General features: G+C 42.2%; 1 protein-coding gene across 4 annotated transcripts in view; it reads right to left on the bottom strand.

Annotated features, from left to right (window-relative positions):
* Positions 1–14,269, bottom strand: part of PRSS12 (serine protease 12) — an 89,753-nt gene that overhangs the window by 11,889 nt on the left and 63,595 nt on the right. For 3 of the 4 annotated variants that reach the window (XM_027970792.3, XM_042251117.2, XM_027970790.3), the window contains one exon: positions 1,009–1,289. In XM_027970792.3, coding sequence (XP_027826593.2) covers positions 1,009–1,289 — 281 coding nt within the window. The remainder of the gene's footprint in view (positions 1–1,008; positions 1,290–14,269) is intronic. The other variant, XM_042251118.2, reaches the window with a different exon arrangement.

Raw genomic sequence — 14,269 nt, 5'->3', positions numbered from 1 at the left:
GGGGGATTCTTTACCCCTGAACTCCTGAGAAAGCACTGCTGCTGCTGCTAAGTCACTTCAGTCGTGTCCGACTCTGTGCTGATGTTAACTCTAGCAAGACAATACAGAAAGCTGTTTGCCTGAGAAGAGCATAAGCTGAACACTATCTGTGGGAAGAATAGGAAGGGGAGAGTGGTGAAGGAGAAACCCAAGTAGGGTGGATCCCTCCTCTTGAACCTCAGCAGCTTTGTTTTGTATTTTGGCTGTTCTTTATTTTTAAATCTCCATAAGATTTAGTTTGATAAAGGGCTCTATTATCAAAAAAAAAACCCTAATACCAAAGCCCTTTCTAGGGTTGTGTGTGTGTCAGTCGCTCAGTAGGGCCAGACTCTGCGACCCCATGGACTGTGGCCCACCAGGCTCCTTTGTCCATGGGATTCTCCAGGCAAGAATACTGGAGTGGTTTGTCATTTCCTTCTCCATTTGCTGGGGTAGCTACATCAAAGTCATCTGGGAAAACTTTCAAACAGAGACAGCCAGGCCCAAGTCCTAAGGCAGCGTCTACGTCCTAATGGAAACCATAGTACCCTCAGGATAGGGATCCAAGTTACATGCAAGCATCTCACACTTGGCAGAATTTCCAAACAAGTAAGCTTGAACCCCCTTTTAAGATTTTGCTACCCACTGTACTGAATGGGGTAGTGATGCTGAAACTGAAGCTCCAATACTTTGGCCACTGATGCAAAGAGCCAACTCACTGGAAATGACCCTGGTGCTGGGAAAGACTGAAGGCAGGAGGAGAAGGGGGCAAAAGGACAAGACAGTTGGATGGTATCACCGACTCAACGGACATGAGTTTAAGCAGACTCCAGGAGACAGTGAAGAACAGGGAAGCCTGGTATGCTGCAGTCCACGGGGTCGGAAAGAATGACATGACTTAGAGACTGAACAACCCGCTGCACACCCAAATGGGAAATCCAGACACAAGAAGGGGGCCGTATCGTCATTGTTGCTTTGGGTTTCTGTTACCTGTGTCTCCCCATCCTGTTACATAGCAGTTGTGGGCTCTCTTCTGTGGCCTCTCTTTCCAGCGTGGCAAGCAGGCCGGCAGAATATGGCTGCTGAGTCTGGCACACTGCTCCTCTGGTCCTTGTAACCTAACCAGGGCGATGTCATAGTCATTGCTGTGCGGGCGGTACAGCCGGTGGGTTACGATCTCCTCAACTCTGATCTCTTCTTCGAACTCCTCCGGCACCAGCGTATGATAATCCCCAACCCGAACCACGTAGTTCCTAGTACTGTTACCGTACCTGAGAGGCAGAGAGAGCTAATGGGAGGCTTGTTTCAAACACTGTAAACTGGTCACTGCCTGCCAGGAAGCTTAATAGAGATAGCTGTAACCCTTCCATATCATTAACTCCTTTTGTTAAGTTTCACCTTTCTTTCCATTTCTCTGACCCCACTGCTCTCTGCCTCCTACTCATGTTTTTCCTTCATTCATTTCACTGTTTAACCCAGGTTACTGTCTGTTTTCTGAGAAGGATCAAATGCGGAGGATGAATGGAAAGTGATCACTAACCAGTCATTTTCCCACCATGAAAAAGGATCAAAACAGGAGCGAATGGAATAGGGCAAAATTACAATCCTGCCTTTGCTGTCATCATTTTTCTGTCATTTCCAAGATGGTGACTTTCCCATGAAGTTGCATGAGGGCAGAAGCCATGTCTGGTCTAACTGTATATCTCCCAGATCACTTACGTAGCACAATCCACTTTACTCCCCTTTCCTGGGAACTGAATGTAAACCAAAACTGTTATCTTCAGGCAACATATATGCATTATACGCTCTCATCTCTTAAATCTTTGTTCAGAGTGAGACCTACTTTGATGCTCATTTGAAATTATCGCCCACCCTTGTTTGTCATTCCATTCCCCCAGCACTCCCACTGTCCTTATCTGCTCTACTTTTTCCTTTTTTAAAAACTCTAACAAACTATCCAGTTTACTTATCATATTTATTATTCTCTGTCTCGCCCTGCTTAAACAAAAGGTACTTAAGGGCAGGGACCTTTCATCTGTGTTCACTGATGAATCTCACACATCTAGTTCAGCAATGCCAGTTAAGCAGAAAGGCAGCATACATTGGTTGATTTAATGAATGAATGCAGATTTTTAATGAAATGTCTTTTTTCCATAGGAACTACTCACATAAAAAATAAGCATAATATTTACTTGATTGATAGGTCTCAGCCTGTCTTTCAGCCAACATACCTTGATTCTGATATATCTACCTAAAGCAGTTTCTCAAGCTCAGCACTACTGACATTAGGGACCAGATTATTCTTTAATGTAAAGGGGGGTCCTGTGCATTGTAGGATGTTTAGAAGCATCCCTGGCCTTTCTGTTCACTAGATGTCAGTTGCACACACACTCACATACATGCACCCAAGTTTGACAACCAAAAATGTCTCCAGACATTGCCAAATATTCCCTATGGTGCAAACTGCCCCCCATTGAGAACCACCAACCTACAATACAAGATCCAGTCCACCTCCTGATCACTTCCTCTTTCTCACTGAACAGTACAGCCCCTTGTTCACTCCCCTCTGTGCGTGTGTGCTAAGTCGCCTCAGTCATGTCAGACTCTTTGTGACCCTATGGACTGTAGCCCACCAGGCTCTTCTGTCCGTGGGATTCGCGGGCAAGAATGCTGGAGTGGGATGCCATGCCCTCCTCCCGGAGATCTTCCCAACCCAGGGATCAGACCCGTGTCTCTTAAATCTCCTGCATTGGCAGGTGGGTTCTTTACCACTAGCCCCACCTAGGAAGCCCCCACTTCTCCTCTGTGGCTACTTAAAACATTCTCAACAGGACTTCCCCTGGTGGCTCAGTGGCAAAGAAATTACCTACCAACCCAGGAGACAGGGGTTCAACCCCTAGTCCAGGAAGATGGATGTCCCCACGTGCTGGACTGCTGAGCCTGTGCCCTGGGGGCCCAGGGCCACGATCATGAAGCCCACTCGAGCGCCCGTGCTCCGCAACAAGAGGCCACCACCGTGAGAAGCCACACACCACTACTAGAGAGTGGCCCCAGCCCACTGCGACTAGAGACAAGCCCATGCAGCAACGGAGTTAAAAGTGGTTCAAAGACTCTCATAGCCCTAAGTAGGGCTCTGACAACACTTCAATATACAAAGTGGTTTTCATAACTATGTCAACTCAAAAACCTGAGCAGTGCAACAAAGATGATCACCTACTGGTGATGTATAAAACTAACAATTTCCTGCGATTCCTTGAAATTCTCCATTTTGAACCTTAAATTATCACATATCTTTAAAGTACAGAAGGCTTTTCATATATTGTGTTTAGACTTCTTGCGGGTTCTACTTCAATAGTTTAGGACTATTTCACATCCTGAAACTGTAAAAAGCAACAGTCATGAAGAATAATCAGATATTTAAATAACTCATTTCTACTTTCTGTGTATTGATATTGTTGTATTGTAAAATTCAGTATGTCTCATTAATATACAGGTTTTTAAAGAAAAATCCCAGGTGATCAACTGTCACTGCATCCTTAAAAGTGCTGCTGAAAGGTTGCCTGTATCTCTGGAGTGGAATTTAAGAAATTAATCTCAAGCTTCACTGTCCAGCTCAGGAGGCAGTGGCCACATGTGCTCTCAGAGCACTTGAAATGTGGATGGTCCAAAATGAGATGTGAAGTGGATGAAACTGGAGCCTATTATACAGAGTGAAGTAAGTCAGAGAAACACCAGTGCAGTATACTAACGCATATATATGGGATTTAGAAAGATGGTAACGATGACCCTATATGCAAGGCAGCAAAAGAGACACAGATGTAAAGAACAGACTTTTGGACTCTGTGGGAGAAGGTGGGGGTGGGATGATTTGAGAGAATAGCATTGAAACATGTGTATTACCATATGTGAAATAGACGACCAGTGCAAGTTCAATGCATGAAGCAGGGCACTCAAAGCCGGTCCTCTGGGACAACCCACAGGGATGGAGTGGGGAGGGAGGTGGGAGGGGGGTTCAGGATGGGGGGACACGTGCATCATGGCTGATTCATGGCAATGTACGGCAAAAACCATCACAATATTGTAATTAGCCTCCAATTAAGTAATTTAAAAAAAGAAATATAGCGGTGAATATTTACTATAAAAAAGTAAAAATGTGCACAGGATTTCAAACATTTAGTATGAAAAAGAATATAAAATATATTGTTTCTATAGGTAATAGGAATATAAAATATCTCAATTTTTATATAATATTTTGGATATACTAAGTTATATGAACTATATCATTAAAATTAACTTCACCCATTCAGTTTTTCAGTCGTTTAAAGTGGCTACCAGAAAATTTAAAGTTACATATACAATTTGTATTTGTGGCTCACAACCTACCTGAAGTAGTGAGGCCATTTGGCAGACTGTTACAGTAATCCAGGCATGAAGTGGCACATGAAGGCAAGATTATCCAAGACTTTAAGACTGGGATATTTAAAAAATAAGTTTCCATGTTCTGTTTCTTTGTTCACTGGCTAAATTTTTAGATAACGTAGGACATATTTATGTAGGTTTCTTAGATGCAAGGATTATTTTATCTAAGTGTCAAAGCCCTCTTTTGAAGAACAGAAAATATTGTTGCCAGACTTTTTTACTGCAACAGTATTTTCTGTTCTTCAAAAGAGGGCTTTGACACTTAGATAAAATAATCCTTGCATCACTACTTCAAGTTTTAACTTTTCAAGCCATCCTTCACGTTGCAGCCAGAGCGAAATAGAAATAGTCAGATAGAAATATCTGGTAATATAACTACTCTTCTGCATACCCTTCAAGGGGTCCCGACTGTCTACACAATAAAGTTCAAATTCCTCCAGTAATACACAAATCCGTCCAAGAACGGCCCTTGTCCACCACTGTGATACCGCTTTTGTGCCACAGTTATTTTAGTGGCTTGAAGAAGAGTCTGACAAACCTATCTTTATTCAAACTATTTGCAGTATCATTGCCCCCTCCTTCACCCTAAGATGGCAAAAACTGATTTTAACTTTTAAGTCTCAAGATCTAGGACACTCTTCCTGCCCTCCCAGAGAGCTGCCCAGACCTTCCTTTGAACACTCCCAACAGCATTGTCAGAGCATTTACAACAGCTTCTAGGACTTGTTGGGCTCCCCGGTGGCTCAGTGGTAAAGAATCCATCTGCAATGCAGGAGACACAGGTTCGATCCCTGGGTTGGGAAGATCCCCTGGAGGAGGGCATGGCTTATTCTTGCCTGGGGAATCCCATGGACAGAGGAGCCTGGTGGGCTACAGTCCATGCGGTTACAAAGAATCAGACACACCTGAGGTGACTGAGTATGCACACACACACACTAGGACTTGTTAAGATGTCAGGTCTACCCTGTTAAAGGCTCCCCTAGTGTAAGACCATGTGATGCTCACATTTGTGAGCAAGGAAGTCGGCACAGAGAAAGCTCTTAATAAATATATGCTAAATGACTTATTTTGGAAGATACATATACTCTCATCCCTAAATTCATGAAGTGAGAGACATCTCACCAATTGCTATGTTGTAACAACACCATCACAGAAGTTTTTATTTCTTTGGAAAAATAAACAAAGGTCCTCACAAAGATCTTCTGTTCTCATAAATGCTGGTTGTTCATGAGAACCACCTGTACCACTTTTAAGACTACAAATGTCCAGGCCACACAAACTCTGAGAACATGAAATCAACAGAGCTGATGTAGGACCACAGGTGATCCAAATTCACAGCAGGACTAGAGAACCACCGAAACAAAGACCGAGAGGCACCGGCTTAACTCCCGTCCCTTCATGCCTGGAATTTCACTGAAGTGAAGTGAGCCTCCTAAAGGACGGCTAGTAGATTGCAATTACATGAACATGTACACACACAGGCACTCCATGCACAGACACTGTCCTCTTCCGACCAGGGAGATTTTAGCATGCGTTTTCCTGTTTAGTCGCTAAGTCGTGTCCAACTCTTGCGATCCCATGGACTGTAGCCTGGCTCTGCCCGTGGAATTCTCCAGACAAGAATACTGGACTGAGTTGCCATTTCCTTCTCCAGGGGATCTTCCCGACGCAGGGACAGAACTTACGTCTCCTGCATTGGCAGGTGGCTTCTTTTAATGCCTAGCCACCAGGGAAGCCCATTTTTGAGTACACCCCCAAGTTAATATGCTCACCAATCAGGAGTTGATATTAAACTGAGAATAAAAACAAAATATTTACCTGACAAGAAGGAAAAAACCCACCACTCTTGTTAAAATGAAGTTCTTTATTAGTATGTATACTTTTAAAATCCTCATTTAAGAAATGGACCAGCTAAACCCAAGAAGTGATTCCCACACTCCTTTCACTCCAGTTATTCTTAGAATAGATTTATGCTTGGAATTTGAAAATCATCTGACATAAGACTGGATTAGTTTGCTAGCCAAATATTTGTCTCCGGTGTCACCTCTCCTGGTGGGTATGATTATATACTTCACAGATAACACTTTGGCTGAGGTTACCAGTGTAGTTTTGGGCTTAGAAAGCATTTTCTATGGTTCTAGACTTCTCAAGAAAACTTATCAAGGAATTCTCTTTTCCAGTGTATTTTAAGGTATTTCTAGTTGAACTTTTGTTATTTTGATAGATTATTTTCAAAACTGCTTCTAAAACAAACATTTCAGCTTTTGGCTGACACGCTATTCAGTTGTTTGCTTTGCTGAAATGCCTTCCACTCCCCCTCGAATAAAAACTGGATGAAATTCCTGGACAAGTTTGAGCAAAAGAGGATCTAAGACAGGGCAGATCCTCCATTTCAATTTTTCTGAGATTCTAGAATTAACAATTTCAAATTCCTAGAATTAAACACAGAAGAGTTAATTCAGGTGGCAGGGTCATTTTATGTGTGTTCTCTCTATAGATTTATCTGTTCAAAAAGACAGCATTTTACATCAGCCTGCACACATCTGCTGCTACTAGAATCTGTATTTCTCTGCTGTCTGAACGTCAAAAAGTGGCTGGCTGAGTTGCTTGGGTAGACGATTCCAATTGCTCATGGAGAAGTGACCTTCTCTGTAAAATCTTTCACGGCCCCTTATACACATGTGGTGTGTGTTCAGGAAATGATTTTAGCATGATTGATGCTATTGTGTACATCACCAAAGACCTCATTCTTAAAGAATTGTACCATGTTCCAGGTCATGCTGGAACACAGGTTTAAGTACAGGACACATTTTGTTTTTAAAAAGTAAGTCCCATTACTTCTGTGCCTCATCTTTATAGTTATAATCTCTAATAATCGAGATATTTCTGATTTTCAGAGCACTAGTCTCTGACAATTTCCAGCTGCTATAGTGTCTCTAGGCAAACAGTCAAAAAGATAAAATCAGGTCAAGCTATAATTCTTGATAAAATCAAATGTGTTGCAGAACTACAGAAATAAAAGAATCCTTTTATTGAAGTACATTCTTTCCTCCAAAATGGTGTTTGTTATCAGAACAAGCAATTAAAAGAAATTAGTTTAACATTCAGGAATTTTTCTATTATATTCCCATACTACCACAGAGAGAGGGTCATTTTATTGTATTTGAATAATTATTTAAAATAAGAAACAGCAAAAACAAGCAATTTGTATTGTGTAAAATTCACAGGGTAATTGCAAAACAAAAACTTTATTTATCCAGGTTTCTGCTTCAAACTGCCAGTGGGATGTTGCATTCCTATTAACACTAGGAAAAATGTGAAAAGTGGGATAGAAGGCCTTTAAACAGTGATTCACTACCTCAGTTACCCCTGTCAGCATAAAAGAATGTTTTGGACACCTCAGCCTGCCAATAAAGTACCTTTATCATATAGAGACGGTTAGCCCATATTATCACTGCAATAATTAGGCACCCAAAAAGGCCCCATGAGTAAGAAACTATAGTTAGGGCTTCCCTTGTGGCTCAGCTGGTAAAGAATCCACCCACAATGCGGGAGACCTGAGTTCAATCCCTGGGTTGGGAAGATCCCCTGGAGAAGGGAAAGGCTACCCACTCCAGTATTATGACCTAGAGAATCCATGGACTGTATATATAGTTCATGGGGTCACAAAAGAGTTGGACGTGACTGAGCGATTTTGAAGAAAAGAAAATTTGGCTTTTGGGCTTCCCTCATAGATCAGTAAGCCAAGAATCTGCCTGCAGCGCAAGAGACCAGTGTTTGATCTCAGGGTCCAGAAGATCCCCTGGAAAAGGAAATGGCAACCCACTCCAGTATGCTTGCCTGGAAAATCCCATGGACAGAGAAGGCTGGTGGGCTGAGTCCATGGGGTCGCAAAGAGTCGGCCACAACTGAGTGACTTAACACTTCACTGATAGTTAAAGCGGTAGAAATACAAATGGAAAGGAAAAGGGTGTGAGAGAGCTAATTTCAAATCACGAAATCTAGGTCCCCTCCCAGTGGGCCTTAAGTTAGACTCCCAAGAATTTAAAAGGAAGTGAAAGTGAAGTGAAAGCCGCTCAGTCGTGTCCGACTCTTTGCGACCCCGTGGACTATACAGTCCATGGAATTCTCCAGGCCAGAATACTGGAGTGGGTAGCCTCTCCCTTCTCCAGGGGATTTTCCCAACCCAGGGATCGACCCAGGTCTCCCAACATTGCAGGCGGATTCTTTACCAGCTGAGCCACAGGGAAGCCCTCTGGAGGAAGAGAACCTCTCAGAGCTAACCACACTGCTTCTACACTACAGTGTGCTGCATGTGTGCGCAGCTGCTCAGTCGTGTCTGACTCTTTGTGACCCCATGAGCTATAGCCCGACAGCTCCTCTGTCCATGGAATTTTCCAGGCAAGAATACAGGAGTGGGGGACTTTCCTGCTGGTCCAATGGCTAAGACGCCACACTCCCAATGCAGGAGGCCTGGGTTCAATCCCTGGCCGAGGAACTAGATTCCACGTATCACAACTAAGACCCAGTGCAGCCAAATAAGTAAAAATATGTATATTTAAAAAAAAAAAAAAGGAATACTGGAGTGAGTTTCCATTTCCCCCTCCAGGGGATCTTCCCAACCCAAGGACTGAACCCATGTCTCTTTCATCTCCTGCATCAGCAGGCGGATTCTTTACCACTGTACCACTGGGAAGCCCCTTCTACACTACAGTCTCTACAATTCCAAAGAAAAATTCTCTATTTTTGCACATTTCCGAGCTTTTGATGATTAAAAGAAGGTTGTTTTAATCCAAAGTCCCTGAACCCAGAAGACAAAATTTGGAGTTTGTTCTAATCACTGGTCACTGTCTTCTAATCACTGGCTTTCAAAAAACTTACTGTAATAAAGGTGTGAGTTGTAGCCTCCTTGGGCACTTCAAAACAACAGACCAAGTCGGATGGATGCGTAACACCTTAGCAAAACAGATTTCTCCCTATTAACATGAAGAGTCTTGCATTCTATCCAAAGCAAGTCAGAATGCTGCATATCATCAAGTGCCCCTCTGCTTTTAAATCAACTGTCTTTATTTTATACTGTGCAGATAATGGGAAGAAATTCAGAATGACATATGGAAGGAATTATCCATTGATCTAGGTTTAAAATACCACCATCTTCTAAAGAGTCCAACATTCTTAAATATATCCACTATCTGGCAACTGATCCCCCACTTTCATCATGTAACCATCATTTAGGGGGTCTGTTTGCGCCAAGTAATATATTAGACACTTGGTTAATAAACACAAATGAGATGATTACTGACTTGAAGCAATAATCTAGAAGGAGCAAGCCAAGAGAGGAATAACGACCTTTAAACAAACAAACCCAAACATGTACCTTAAAAAAGAAAAACGTTTAAGGAAACTCAAAAGTCAGATCAAAGTTTTCAACCTCAAGTGGAATTTTTGGACAATTTCCCTACTTTAATACTCTAAGCCGTGAACCCCAAGGTCTACTTTTAGCAGAGAGAGATCAACTTGAAAGACAAGGAGTCTTGAGCAAGAGGAGGAAAATCTAAACTGAACATACTGAATTATTTTGCTTAAAATCTTAGCCCAAGAATCCAGTTTCTCTGCAGTTTCCTACCTTTCTCTCCAATAGTCAGTGGGATAAAACCATCCTGAATTCTCTACTTTTGTTAATAATAATCTTTGATTCCTGTTTTTGAACCCTCCCATAACAACAACCAACATTTGTTCTTAACTTTACAGATATAAAAAACCTTTACATATTTGTAGATCATTTGTTCCTCACTGTGGAACATTATTGCCTTCATTTTACAGATGAGAAAACTAAGGCTGCTGTTTATTAAATTATTTTTAATTTAATTATATTTATTATTTATAATTATAAATAATTAATTATAATAAACTTATTTATTAAATTACTAAAATAGTCTCCACAAAGTGCAACAATGACGAGTTGGAGGAGCTGGAACTATAACTTCGGTCTTTTTTTCTTTTTTACTGGTGGTATTAAGGTTGCCATTTTTTTTTTTAATGTATTTTTCTTTTATTGAAGGAAAATTGCTTTACAGAATCTTGTTGTTTTCTGTTGATTTTAACATCAACATGAATCAGCCATAGGTATACATATATCCCTTCCCTTTTGAACCTCCCTCCCATCTCCTGCCCCATCCCACTAGTTTGATACAGAGCCCCTGTTTGAGTTTCCTGAGCAATACAACAAATTTTGGTTGGCTATCTATTTAACACATGATAATGTAAGTTTCCACGTTATTCTTTCCATGCATCTCACCCTCTCCTCCCCTCTCACCATGTTCACAAATCTATGTCTGTTTCTCCATTGCTAAGTCACTTCAGTCGTGTCCGACTCTGTGTGACCCCATAGACGGCAGCCCACCAGGCTCCCCCGATTCTCCAGGCAAGAACACTGGAGTGGATTGCCATTTCCTTCTCCAATGCATTAAACTGAAAGGTGAAAGTGAAGTCACTCAGTCGTGCCCGACTCTTAGCGACCCCATGGACTGCAGCCTACCACACTCCTCTGCCCATGGGATTTTCCAGGCAAGAGTACTGGAGTGGGATGCCATTGACTTCTCCAGTTGCTGCCCTGTAAATAAATTCTTCAGTACCATTTTTCTAGATTCCATATATATCCATTAGTATAAGATATTTCTCTTTCTCTTTCTGACTTACTTCACTCTGTATAATAGGTTCTAGGTTCATCCACTTCATTAGAACTGACTCAAAGGCGTTCCTTCTGAGCATTCCGTTGTGTACCACAACGTCTTTATCCATTCATCTCTTGATGAACATCTAGCTTGCTTCCATGTTCTAGGTATTGTAAACAGTGCTGCAGTGAGCAATGGGATGCATGTGTCTTTCTCAATTTCGGTTTCCTCAAGGTATATGCCTAGGAGTGGGATCACTGGGTCATATGGTGGTTTTATTTCTAGTTTTTTAAGGAATCTCAATACTGTCTTACATAGTAGCTGTATCAATTTACATTCCCACCAACAATGCAAGAGCATTCCCTTTCTCCACACCCTCTCCAGCATTTATTCTTTGTAGACTTTTTGATGATGGTCATTCTGACCAGTGTGAGGTGATATCTCATTGTAGTTTTGATCTGCATTTTTCTAATAATGAGCAATGTTGAGCATCTTTTCATGTGTTTGTTAGCCATCTGTCTTCTTTGGAGAAATGTCTGTTAAGGTCTTTCCCCCACTTTTTGATTGGGTTGGCTGTTTTTCTGGTATTGAGTTGTATGAGCTGCCTATATATTTTGGAAGTTAATCCTTTTCCAGCTGTTTCATGTGCTTTTATTTTCTCCCATTGTGAGGGTTGTCTTTTCGCCTTATAGTTTCCTTTGCTGTGCAAAAGCTTTGAAGTTTAATCAGGTCCCACTTGTTTACTTTGTTTTTATTTCCATTACTCTAGGAGGTGGGTCATAGAGGATCTTGCTTTGATTCATGTCACTGAGTGTTCTGCCTATGTTTTCCTCTAAGAGTTTTCTAGTTTCCGGTCTTACATTTAGGTCCCAGAGGTCTCTGAGACTATCCTCTTCTTTTCCTTCTTTTTACTTTATTCTGCTCTTCAGAAGCTATTTCCACCATTTTATCTTCCAGCTCACTCATCGTTCTTCTGCTTCAGATACTCTGCTACTGATTCCTTCCAGAGTATTTTTAATATCAGTAATTGTGTTGTTTGTCTCTGTATGTTTATTCTTTAATTCTTCTAGGTCTTTGTTAATTGATTCTTGGGTTTTCTCCATTCTCTTTTCAAGGTTTTTGACCATCTTTACTATCATTCTGAATTCTTTTTCAGGTAGTTTGCCTGTTTCCTCTTCTTTTATTTGGACGTCTGTGTTTCTAGTTTGTTCCTTCATTTGCGTAGTATTTCTCTGCCTTTTCATTTGTTTAAGTATTGTGTTTAAGCTCTCCTTTTCCCAGGCTTCAAGGTTGAATTCCTTCTTCCCTTTGGTTTCTGCCCTCCTAAAGTTGGTCCAGTTGTTTGTATAAGCTTCCTATAGGGTGAGTTTTTGTTTGTTTGTTTATTTTTCCTCTGATGGGCAAGGCTGAGTGAGGTGGTAATCCTGTCTGCTGATGATAGGATTTGTATTTTTGTTTTGTTTGTTGTTTAGCTGACATGTCTTGCACAGGGTGCTACTGGTGGTTGGAAAATGCCAGGTTTTATATGCTAATGGTTTCTTTGTGTGAGTTTTCACTATTTCATACTCCCTAGGGTTAGTTCTCTGGTCCGAGAAGGCAATGGCAACCCACTCCAGTACTCTTGCCTGGAAAATCCCATGGACAAAGGAGCCTGGCAGGCTGCAATCCATGGGGTCGCTAAGAGTCGGGTGCGACTAAGCAACTTCACTTTCACTTTTCACTTTCATGCATTGGAGAAGGAAATGGCAACCCACTCCAGTGTTCTTGCCTGGAGAACCCCAGGGACAGGGGAGCCTGGTGGGCTGCCGTCTATGGGGCTGCACAGAGTTGGACACGACTGAAGCGGCTTAGCAGCAGCAGCAGCAGGGTTAGTTCTCTGGTAGTCTAGGGTCTTGGAGTCACTGCTCCCACTCCAAGGCTAAGGGCTTGATCTATTCCTCAAGACTGGGAGCGCCGCTCCTCAAAGGACGTGAGACCCACTGCGTACCGCCCTACTCACGCTTTCCAGGGGGCAGCTCTGACCCAATCCTGGATAAAAGTCCCCGGATGCCAGACAAAGTGACAACATCAAACCCTATTCCTATTCCTCCCTGACTTCTGTATAAAATCCGTCAACAGGCACACCAGAGGACTTTAAAACTTCAGTGGCTCTCTAGATCAGTGTTGTTTTTCCAACTCCTGGGGGCCCAGTCATGAACACTTGCTGGGCCATACTAACCTTGGTCTTAATGGCCAGATCTCATTCTCTGGTTACCCAGTACCAAGTTCTATTGATTTCTCTCGGGGTCTCTACCTTCCCTCCCTCCTCTCCTTTGCAACCTTCTACCTTTATTATAGTAGCCTTTCAACCAGTCTCCCTTAAGTTCCTACCACAGTGGGTTTACTCACTTGGTAACATGGGCCAATTTGAATCACTCTAGAAAAAAAGACAGAAGCACGTATGCAAATATTTTTCATATAATTTGAAGCTTGTTCACAGACTCGTAGAGTAATAGCTTTGCTTTTCCCCTCAGATCTATCCCATATATCTCTAATGACATATCTCCTAAAACTCCTCTTTGATCCTATTTCAAGGCTCAAAAACCTTTAGTGATTTTGCACTACCAAGGAAATGAAACAGAGATTCACTACCCTGACATCCCAGACCATTCCTGCTTCTTTACTGTAACTCCACTATACACATTCTGGATCCGTGATCCTAGTAACTGCCATCCTTCAAATATGCTTTATCCTTTCTCACCACTGTGTTCTCAACATTAGACAGTCTCTGCCTCCAGCCTCTACCAATACATGAATTCAGCATCTCTGCTTGAACAGACTCCATAACAGAACTCACTCTTCCTCCCACATACATCCCACTCCAGCTTGGACCTGTCCCAACAACAGACCTCTTTCCTATGCTAAAATGAAAATTACCTCCCATTACCATCTGTGGTATGTAAGTAAGCAACACATAGTAAATTTAATCTGATTCCTGATAATCGCCCCTTTCTGCTTGCCTTCCCTGGTGCACCATGTCGCTTTCTCGTAGGATGTCACTCAGAACCGAGCACAGTTCTCTCCGTTTTTGCCCCCGACAACAGCTTGAGCACAGTAGGACAGAAGAGCAAGGCTCTTCGCTGCTTTGTGTTGGTGCTGTTCTGGCAGGGCTGCCCATG

Source organism: Ovis aries, chromosome 6, assembly GCF_016772045.2.
Source record: "Ovis aries strain OAR_USU_Benz2616 breed Rambouillet chromosome 6, ARS-UI_Ramb_v3.0, whole genome shotgun sequence".
Lineage (NCBI taxonomy): Eukaryota > Metazoa > Chordata > Mammalia > Artiodactyla > Bovidae > Ovis > Ovis aries.
This window is presented reverse-complemented; position numbering and strand designations above follow the sequence as displayed.